Raw genomic sequence first — 10,726 nt, forward strand, 5'->3', positions numbered from 1 at the left:
GTTTGTAATTTTGGGTAGAGCAGACATTTCCATATGTTTTTGTTAGCTGCATGTGCGGCATAACTCCACCAGTCCTATAGATGATATCATTTACGAAGAATATACCTTTTTTTTGGTCAATTAGACTATTTGAGATTAACCACAATATTTGTTGCATTATTTGTTCTGTCGTTTCTGGAGGATTAAATTGAAATTGCAACCAACTTTCTATATCGCTTGTTTTAGAAATAGTGATATTTGGGAGATTATTTCCTTTTCAAATAACTGAAAGTGAGTGGTTATAATCTGAAAAAAAGGGAAAAATGCCATTCTTGAACATTGGGTGGGCATATTGAAAATGCCATGCAATTTCAATAAAGACAAACAAATGTAAGATAATCCAATTTAAGATAATTCTGTTAACCATTGTAACTCTTTCAGCTCAGGAAGCTTTATCGTCTGGGATTCATGCCGGTCCTAATAGGAAACACAGCAAAGGGAAGCAGCTGGGCAGCTGACGTTATGGAGCCTTCTAACCCTCAATAAGGTCTGGAGGAGGAATGCCACATAAAGATTCAGAGATGCTACGAGTATCTTTTGAAGTTACTCTCCAGTTGTATTCCATTTGAATAAATACAGACATGAAAACGCTGAGTTACGGATGTAACCATGGTCCTCTGAGTAGAGTAACGGGTCGTCAAACGACCAATGGGAACTCCTTCCATTTCACGTGATATGATTGAGATGCTTAATATCAAAGATGTTTACAGTGACGCCACACCCTTACTGTACCCATTTGACCTGTCACTATAAAATGTGATTGGTTCAGTTAAAGGCTAGTAGGGTAGGGGTTGGGTTAGCCCAGTCCCAGATCAGTTTGTGCTGTCTGTCTTCTCCTATGTCATTGTCATGCCATGCTATGTCATTGTCATGCCATGACATAGGAGTTGCAAGACAGCACAAACAGATCTGGGACTCGAGCTAGGGTTGGGTTAAGTTTAGGTACAAATAATTGTTTAGTGGTTGGAGCGAGGTTAGAAAACACAATTCAATCCAGCAACCTTGCGTGTGGCAACCCATGTGATATGCCTTAAATCCAACACCAATTTACCACCTAGCAAGTGTATTTAACTCGCACTGGGTGCTGTAAGCTCTGCCCACTGACCATTGAGCTTTAATTGAACCAACCACATTCATTCTGCCCTTGAGGCAGAGCTGCCCTCAGGGCAATATTGAATAAGGAAAACTGTCCCTAACCAATCTGGGTTGTTGTTTGAGGTTTTGGCTAAATCTCTATTTCCTGTTTACATTCTTTTGACCAACCCTTTGTCCATCTTCTGGTGAATAAGAGAAAAAGCATTTAGCATTTCAATAAACCGATGACCAACCCACAAAGAACATGGAAGCTATCAAAAAACAAGGAAGATGAAGGCACTCTTGTCTTCAAATTAAAATGCCTTTATTGTGGTGGCATGTTCAATTGTCTTCATTGGTTAATTGACATGGCTTGTTTCTGCTGGTGCAAAAATGTATGAAATCAGGTCATTTAATCGATTAACAACTACTTAAATTCTGGTGTAGTATTTTTCTCTTAGACCTAGTGGGAAGAATAAAAGTAAAAGTACATTCTGATTGACGAATACACAAAAAGTGTACATGAAATGTACATGAAGTTTGGCTTTTGCAAATGTCACTCAACATAACCTGTATATACTGAGATATTTGAGGTTTAGGATAGATAGCTAAGTTCCTCTAATTTAGGCCTACCTCTTCCTATTCTTATGACCCCCCCCCCAACAGAAAAAACGGCAGAAAGCCAATTCAATTGATGTGGAGCAGAAGACAAGAAATAAGAAGGAGAGTAGCAATTCATCCCCCTCTCCAATTCCACCTGACCGTTCTGAACGGAATGTCTCCTCCACCTCTGTCCCCTCACCCTCTGACCAACTCTCCTCCATCCATCCACCTCCCTCTCCTGTTAAATGTTCCTCTCAGCCTTGCTCTCCTGCTAAACACCCCTCTCTCCCCCGGTCACCTGCCAAACACCCTTCCCCAGTGAAATCCACTCCAATGGTGTCCCTCCCTAGTTCTCTCTCTCCTACCAACCTTCTGGACCGTCATGGACACACCAGCCAAGAGGGCGCAACTGTCAGGTAATTCAAACAAAAATAAAATAAGTACAGTGCCATCCTAGAGTCTCCTTGGAGAGGTGGGTTTAGGGCCAGTGTTTATCAAGAGTATGAGTGATAATCTAGGATCAGGTCCTCTCTGTCCATAATAAACTGATTTATTATGATCTAAAAGGCAAAACTGATCCTAGATCAGATTCCTACTCTGAGACGCTTGATAAACACAGTCCCAGAAAGTTATTTTTCTCAAACTGTAGTTTTAGGCTCTTCTCGCCCCATCTAGTGGATAAAGAGAGTACTAACCTATTACCCTGGGCTATTTGAGAAACTGCATTTATATGGACAGCAATACATTCATAACTACTCAGACTGTGTTTATAGTACATTATAGTATTTAAGAGAGAGACTGTGTAGAGTGATACTATCTCTGCTTTGGAGGCTTTAGACCTGTTTCTCTCCTTCCTCCAGACCTCTGTCTCTTCAGGACTACTCTAGCCCAAGGCCGCAGAGGCCTATCTCAGCCGCCAGAAGCCTGACTCTTCCCAGGGCCAGCTCAGCCACCAGAGGGTCAGAGGAGACCCAGGGGGCCAGAGGAGAACGGGGGGCCGGGGTCAACATGGAACATCTTGGGTGAACCACAACACACCGCAGATGCAACCACAACACACTGCAGATGCATTGAAAATAAACTCTTTATTGTTTAGAGATCAATGTCTGATATAGTATGGGGACAGGGCTTACTATCAAGCATGCCAGTTTTATTAGATCATTATAAACCCATGCATTATGGTCATCTTGGTCTAAAGGACATCCACTCCTTTGTGTACTCACAGAATTACATAGAATTTATCCCTGACCAAGGTGGCTGCCATTGTAATCACATTCTAGAGTTATGAAGGTTTATGACATAGGCCACTCTATGTTTCTGGATATTGTATCTCTATGTGTAAACTGATGGCTGCTTCTTCTTCACAGGTTGCCTAACATTGGCAACACTTGCTTCCTTAACGCCACCCTGCAGTGCCTTCTGGTCCTGCCTTACTTCTCAAAGGAAATCCTACGCCAGGAACAACTCTGGAGCTCCTCCCCCTTCTCCAACCTGCTCAGGTAAGGGAAGGCTCAAGAGCAGACACACACCCACCCACCCACTATTTGTGGTCATAAATTAAAGAAGGGACACACTCTTTTCCCGCCACTTCGATAGAAAGTGATTTTCGTAGCAGGTTAGGAGAGCATTTTCGCTAACCCTAACCCTTTTCCTAACCTTAATCTCAGTCTCCTAATCGGCTACGTTAATTCTCCTAACCTGCTGCGTAAGTTCCTGTAAGCTGCTAGGGAAAAAGTCACTTCGGTATCGAAGTGGCATGAAAAGAGTGTTTCCCATTGCGAAAGAAAGCCATCTATATTAGAATAACGTGAGCCACAAAACTGCGGCAGGATCATCTCCTTCAATGATGCGCTGACTTTCTTTAGTCAGTTGAGAGCAGTATCCAAACCAAATATCTTAGGAGAATAAACAACACATTTTTGAAGTTTTGCTTCATTGTCCGTCCTCAAAGGTGAAATTGCATTGTATCGAATTAATCATTTCCAATGATGGGGTGCCGCTAGTTTAAGAATATTTGGATATACTCATCTGCCTCTTCAGCCGTAGGCCAGTAGGTTGACGCCATCCAGTCAGCTGCTAATTTACTCTCTGTCTCCCCTACAGGGCTCTGTCTGATGTGCACCGTTCGGGTCTACCTGACAGTGGCGCAAACCAGGCCTCAAAAGCAGTCCTCATGTGGAAGGTCAAGTACTCCTTGTCAGGACAAGATTTGAAGTATCTGGGGGACTCGCAACAGGTAACTGAGGCGCTACTCTCTTCTGTACGAGCGCTCTTTTAGCAAGGGTTCATTTTCTCTTCATAATTTGATTTTCTCTTCTTCCTCATAGGACGCACACGAGTTACTTGTGAATATGCTGTGCCAGCTGAAGGAGGAGGGCATGACACTGAAGATGCTCGGGGTGAGCTATACCTGCCCTGTTTCCCAGCTGGAGTTCCAGCTTGTGTCGGTGCGCACATGTACCAGGTAAGAGCTCCCATTGGTTCTAATGTATCTACTGGGAACATGATCTTTCTAAAAATAATATTACAAAACACATGGCATAACAGAAACATTGTAGAGACCTTATGCATTTTGCTTCTCTTTGTCCTGCTTCTGAAGCTGTGGGCGCGAGTCGTCCACCAGAGAGGACTACAACAACCTCTCATTGGACTTCAGCCCTGAGCGCACCATGCTGAGCAGCCTAGCACTCACTTTCAAGGTCAGCACTTAGGGCTCAGCACTTTGAGGGTAGAGACTAACACCCAGGGCAAGCTGCCCACTGCCTCAGAATAATGTATCTTGTTATTGTAGTGGTATCATTCATTTTGTAATGCTTTTGTTTCTAACCCAGGGCGAAAAGGTTGAATTCACATGTGAGGGCTGCAAAGGCCTCCAGGCCTCAAAGGTGGAGCAGTTCCACACACTGCCTCTGTGAGTTGCCCCTTTATAACCTCTCATACGACTGGCAGTGTTTAATGAAATGAGTGGTCCTTGTGTCCTGAGCCTTTAGGAGTAGTTACCGTCCTGAGCAGGTTGTAGGACTTAGGGATGAGCACCACCAAACACATTTCACTCTTCTGTTATTTTGTTGGCTGGTTTCATTGTCTGTCTGTTAATCTCTCTCCCTCTATGTCTCTGGGCAGTGTGCTGGTTCTGCATCTGAAGAGGTTTGGAGGACCTGGGGGGTTGGAGAAGCTGGAGGCTCCTCTTTTGTTTCCTCCAGAGCTGAGGCTCTCTGATCTCTGTGGGGACATGGTTCCAACCCTGCACATTGCCAGCCCACAGGCCCTCACCAACCAGGCCCCCAGCATCCAGGTGTCCATCCCCCAGACCAAAACCAGTCAGGTCTCCAGCCCACAGACCCTCACCAGCCAAGTCTCCAGCCCACCTGGACAGGCCAAAGACAGCGCCCTCTGCTGTTCAGGTAGGTCATGGCACTATTCTTGCTCCAACACCACACAAACCACCCACTCCCAAAACGGTCCTGCAGACAGAGAAGCTAGAAGCTGCAAATTAAAATGTTTCTCAGACATATTTAGTGATGTATCTGAGCTGTTTTAGACCAGAGCAATTCAGACAAGTGACCTCGTTTTTCACAGCTCTTTATATGTATATTTGACCCCTCAGGTTCAAATGACCAGGAACCAGGGAAAGTGTTGCAGACAGCCTCAGTGGTGAGGAGAGAGAGAGAGAAACCAGTGAAAAATAAGTTATGACAGAACACTGAGATAGTTATGAGGAGTACAGATGTAGTAGACCTCCTGCAGTAGACTAGTAGACTGTAGACAGTGTGGTGGACTGTAGAGGAAATGACAATCCTATGATCACAAGTGTTTTCTTACAGAAGCAGCAGCCAGTGAAGTCAGTGAATGGCTACTACCAGCTGACTGGCGTAATTTCTCATTTAGGAGGCCTCGCAAACTCCGGTAAGTAAATACCTTAAAACACACACATGCAGATACACAGTACATAAGACTTAGGCTGAATCCCAAATCACTCCCTTCTCCTCAGCTCTCCATTTGCGCGTTCACGTGCGCCTCTGCCATATACACAAGTATCCCAAAGCTGAGGGAGTGAAAATGATCGAGGGTGTAGGGCAGGGATCATCAACTAGATTCAGCCGCGGACCAATTATTTTCTTCTTCCCCAGATGGGCAGGGGTCCGGAACGTAATTACAAATAATTTGTAGACTGCAAATTGGCCGCAAGAAGCCCAAACAGATATAATATTTGACTCATTTCAAACCTTGCTTACATTTGTATACAGTCACATACATCTCTTTATTGTGCGTGGGAATACTTTGTAACAGATTTCCAAAATGAAAATCACTTGGAGCTGATTTGCTGGTGTTTTTACAGTCTTTTAATAATTAAACATTTTTTGCTCAGAAAACATGGGGGGACCAAATAAAATCACCCGTGGGCCAAATTCGTTCCGCGGGTCGCCAGTTGGGGGACCCTGGTGTAGGGGATAATTAGACCCTCCAATAGCCACTTCGGCCAAGCGAAGTGCCATCCCGACATGCGCCATGATATATTTAGAGTTTGCGCAATTCAAAAGAATGGAGAGGCATGCCTAATTATATGCCACGTGTATTTGTTTATCTCTGATTTCGAAACTTGACACATGTAACAGATAAAATACCTCCCAAATTAAATGTTAACTTGTACAACACACTTCATTACCCACAAGAGCCTGACCCTTGACCTCTAGTCTGTCTTCCTTGTTCCACAGGGCACTACGTTAGTGACATCCTGAATGCCAGTGGAAACTGGTTATGTTGTAACGATAGCCAGGTGTCAATGTCCAATGAAGCCACTGTGCTGAAGACCAGAGCCCGGAGTGCTTACCTGCTCTTCTATATGTTCAGGTACTGCTTACTCTCGCCATCTATATTCTTGTGTTGCTATATACAGTATCTCACAAAAGTGAGTACACCCCTCACATTTTTGTAAATATTTGAGTATGTCTTTTCATGTGACAACACTGAAGAAATGACACTTTGCTACAATGTAAAGTAGTGAGTGTACAGCTTGTATAACAGTGTAAATGTGCTGTCCCCTCAAAATAACTCAACACACAGCCATTAATGTCTAAACCGCTGGCAACAAAAGTGAGTACACCCCTAAGTGAAAATGTCCAAATTGGGCCCAAAGTGTCAATATTTTGTGTGGCCACCATCATTTTCCAGCACTGCCTTAACCCTCTTGGGCATGGAGTTCACCAGAGCTTCACAGGTTGCCACTGGAGTCCTCTTCCACTCCTCCATGACGACGTCACAGAGCTGGTGGATGTTAGAGACCTTGCACTCCTCCACCTTCCGTTTGAGGATGCCCCACAGATGCTCAATAGGGTTTAGGTCTGGAGACATGCTTGGCCAGTCCATCACCTTTACCCTCAGCTTCTTTAGCAAGGCAGTGGTTGTATTGGAGGTGTGTTTGGGGTCGTTATCATGTTGGAATACTGCCCTGCGGCCCAGTCTCCGAAGGGAGGGGATCATGCTCTGCTTCAGTATGTCACAGTACATGATGGCATTCATGGTTCCCTCAATGAACTGTAGCTCCCCAGTGCCGGCAGCACTCATGCCATGCCCCAGACCATGACACTCCCACCACCATGCTTGACTGTAGGCAAGACACACTTGTCTTTGTACTCCTCACCTGGTTGCCGCCACACACGCTTGACACCATCTGAACCAAATAAGTTTATCTCATCAGACCACAGGACATGGTTCCAGTAATCCATGTCCTTAGTCTGCTTGTCTTCAGCTAACTGTTTGCAGGCTTTTTTGTGCATCATCTTTAGAAGATGCTTCCTTCTGGGACGACAGCCATGCAGACCAATTTGATGCAGTGTGCGGCGTATGGTCTGAGCACTGACAGGCTGACCCCCCACCCCTTCAACCTCTGCAGCAATGCTGGCAGCACTCATACGTCTATTTCCCAAAGACAACCTCTGGATATGACGCTGAGCAGGTGCACTCAACTTCTTTGGTCGACCATGGCGAGGCCTGTTCTGAGTGGAACCTGTCCTGTTAAACCATTGTATGGTCTTGGCCACCGTGCTGCAGCTCAGTTTCAGGGTCTTGGCAATCTTCTTATAGCCCAGGCCATCTTTATGTAGAGCAACAATTATTTTTTTCAGATCCTCAGAGAGTTCTTTGCCATGAGGTGCCATGTTGAACTTCCAGTGACCAGAATGAGGGAGTGTGAGAGCGATGACACCAAATTTAACACACCTGCTCCCCATTCACACCTGAGACCTTGTAACACTAACGAGTCACTTGACACCGGGGAGGGAAAATGGCTAATTGGGCCCAATTTGGACATTTTCACCTAGGGGTGTACTCACTTTTGTTGCCAGCGGTTTAGACATTAATGGCTGTGTGTTGAGTTATTTTGAGGGGACAGCAAATGTACACTGCTGTTTACTCACTACTTTACATTGTAGCAAAGTACAGTGGGGGAAAAAAGTATTTAGTCAGCCACCAATTGTGCAAGTTCTTCCACTTAAAAAGATGAGAGAGGCCTGTAATTTTCATCATAGGTACACGTCAACTATGACAGACAAATTGAGGGGAAAAAATCCAGAAAATCACATTGTAGGATTTTTAATGAATTTATTTGCAAATTATGTTGGAAAATAAGTATTTGGTCACGTACAAACAAGCATGATTTCTGGCTCTCACAGACCTGTAACTTCTTCTTTAAGAGGCTCCTCTGTCCTCCACTCGTTACCTGTATTAATGGCACCTGTTTGAACTTGTTATCAGTATAAAAGACACCTGTCCACAACCTCAAACAGTCACACTCCAAACTCCACTATGGCCAAGACCAAAGAGCTGTCAAAGGACACCAGAAACAAAATTGTAGACCTGCACTAGGCTGGGAAGACTGAATCTGCAATAGGTAAGCAGCTTGGTTTGAAGAAATCAACTGTGGGAGCAATTATTAGGAAATGGAAGACATACAAGACCACTGATAATCTCCCTGATCTGGGGCTCCACGCAAGATCTCACCCCGTGGGGTCAAAATGATCACAAGAACGGTGAGCAAAAATACCAGAACCACACGGGGGGAGCTAGTGAATGACCTGCAGAGAGCTGGGACCAAAGTAACAAAGCCTACCATCAGCAACACACTACGCCGCCAGGGACTCAAATCCTGCAGTGCAAGACGTGACCCCTGCTTAAGCCAGTACATGTCCAGGCCCGTCTGAAGTTTGCTAGAGTGCATTTGGATGATCCAGAAGAGGATTGGGAGAATGTCATATGGTCAGATGAAACCAAAATATAACTTTTTGGTAAAAACTCAACTTGTCGTGTTTGTAGGACAAAGAATGCTGAGTTGCATCCAAAGAACACCATACCTACTGTGAAGCATTGGGGTGGAAACATCATGCTTTGGGGCTGTTTTTCTGCAAAGGGACCAGGACGACTGATCCGTGTAAAGGAAAGAATGAATGGGGGCATGTATCGTGAGATTTTGAGTGAAAACCTCCTTCCATCAGCAAGGGCATTGAATATGAAACGTGGCTGGGTCTTTCAGCATGACAATGATCCCAAACACACCGCCCGGGCAACGAAGGAGTGGCTTCGTAAGAAGCATTTCAAGGTCCTGGAGTGGCCTAGCCAGTCTCCAGATCTCAACCCCATAGAAAATCTTTGGAGGGAGTTGAAAGTCTGTGTTGCCCAGCGACAGCCCCAAAACATCACTGCTCTAGAGGAGATCTGCGTGAAGGAATGGGCCAAAATACCAGCAACAGTGTGTGAAAACCTTGTGAAGACTTACAGAAAACGTTTGACCTGTGTCATTGCCAACAAAGGGTATATAACAAAGTATTGAGAAACTTTTGTTATTGACCAAATACTTATTTTCCACCATAATTTGCAAATAAATTCATAAAAAATCCTACAATGTGATTTTCTGGATTTTTTCCCCTCATTTTGTCTGTCATAGTTGACGTGTACCTATGATGAAAATTACAGGCCTCTCTCATCTTTTTAAGTGGGAGAACTTGCACAATTGGTGGCTGACTAAATACTTTTTTTCCCCACTGTATAATTATTGTGTACTCACTTTTGTGAGATACTGTATGTGTACTGTATGTACAGTAAGTGGTTCCTTTCACCCTTCAGGACAGGAGAGCAGCAGGCCCCAGCACACAGGGCCTAATAGGGCCACCAGCACCAGCCTCAACAGGGGCAGAACCTGGCCCAGCCTCAACACCCCAAGCCCAGACTCAACACCCATAGCCCATCCTCAACACCCTCAGCCCAGCCTCAACACCCTCAGCCTAGCCTCAACACCCTCAGCCCAGCTTCAACACCCTCAGCCTAGCCTCAACACCTTCAGCCCAGCTTCAACACCCTCAGCCCAGCCTCAACAGGGGTAGTACCAGGCCCAGCTTCAACACCCCCAGCCCAGTCTCAACAGGGGTAGAACCAGGCCCAGCCTCAACACCCTCAGATCTGCACTGGGCTCAGCCTCAACAGGGGCAGCACTGGGCTCAGCCTCAACAGGGGCAGCACTGGCTCAGCCTCACACCCCCAGCCCAGCCTCAACACCCCCATGTTTTCCCCTCTTCATGTCTTTCCCTGACGATATTCCCACTGCTGTGTCAAAAAAAATAATAATAACTTAACGAATCTGATTTCCGATCTCCCCCCACCATAAATGATGACTGGTCTGTCAATCATGCGGCTCAAGGGAGACTTGCTCTTCAACACTAGCATGAGCATCCTTTTCAGTAGCGTACGTCATAAATATCTGCCCTTGTTTCGACTACTTGTATAAAGCGCATGTAAAAAACAAATAAAGTATGCACACTAAATGTAGTACACATGTAAATGTGGTGGATAGAGTGTCTGATTATTTAGAGGGTGGACACTGTGGTACAACATCCCTTCTATTTGGTTTGGTTTGAAATCCTCCTGTTGTGAAATACACTGTGGTGTACAACCTCTTATTAATCATGGTGACACCGGATGCACTGCAATATTCGACATTGAACCAGGTCCCCAGGATGTC

At 45.1% G+C, this 10,726-nt stretch overlaps 1 protein-coding gene across 3 annotated transcripts; it reads left to right on the forward strand.

Annotated features, from left to right (window-relative positions):
- Positions 1-1,630: 1,630 nt before the first annotated feature.
- Positions 1,631-10,161, forward strand: LOC121574658 (ubiquitin carboxyl-terminal hydrolase 37-like). 3 transcript variants are annotated; one of them, XM_045220675.1, is made up of 12 exons: positions 1,631-2,132; positions 2,577-2,738; positions 3,084-3,215; positions 3,820-3,952; positions 4,044-4,180; positions 4,316-4,415; positions 4,548-4,627; positions 4,840-5,120; positions 5,324-5,370; positions 5,541-5,622; positions 6,432-6,567; positions 9,835-10,161. In XM_045220675.1, exons 1-12 carry the CDS (start codon positions 2,050-2,052, stop codon positions 9,869-9,871), a joined length of 1,410 nt encoding a protein of 469 aa, XP_045076610.1. In that variant the 5' UTR covers positions 1,631-2,049; the 3' UTR covers positions 9,872-10,161. The 3 variants fall into 3 exon arrangements, with proteins under 3 accessions (XP_045076610.1, XP_045076611.1, XP_045076612.1); XM_045220676.1 differs by having other exon boundaries at positions 2,577-2,675; XM_045220677.1 differs by lacking the exons at positions 5,324-5,370; positions 9,835-10,161 and having other exon boundaries at positions 6,432-6,534.
- The last annotated feature ends 565 nt before the right edge of the window (positions 10,162-10,726 follow it).

The sequence above is a fragment of the Coregonus clupeaformis genome, unplaced genomic scaffold, assembly GCF_020615455.1.
Source record: "Coregonus clupeaformis isolate EN_2021a unplaced genomic scaffold, ASM2061545v1 scaf4904, whole genome shotgun sequence".
In the NCBI taxonomy this organism is placed as follows: domain Eukaryota; kingdom Metazoa; phylum Chordata; class Actinopteri; order Salmoniformes; family Salmonidae; genus Coregonus; species Coregonus clupeaformis.

Excerpts from the sequence above, each read along its gene's own strand:
- LOC121574658 (XM_045220675.1), top strand. The coding sequence starts at position 2,050 with ATGGTGTCCCTCCCTAGTTCTCTCTCTCCTACCAACCTTCTGGACCGT. Across the intron at positions 3,953-4,043 it reads ATCTGGGGGACTCGCAACAG|GACGCACACGAGTTACTTGT; the intron begins GTAACTGAGGCG and ends TCTTCCTCATAG. Across the intron at positions 5,121-5,323 it reads CAGCGCCCTCTGCTGTTCAG|GTTCAAATGACCAGGAACCA; the intron begins GTAGGTCATGGC and ends TTGACCCCTCAG.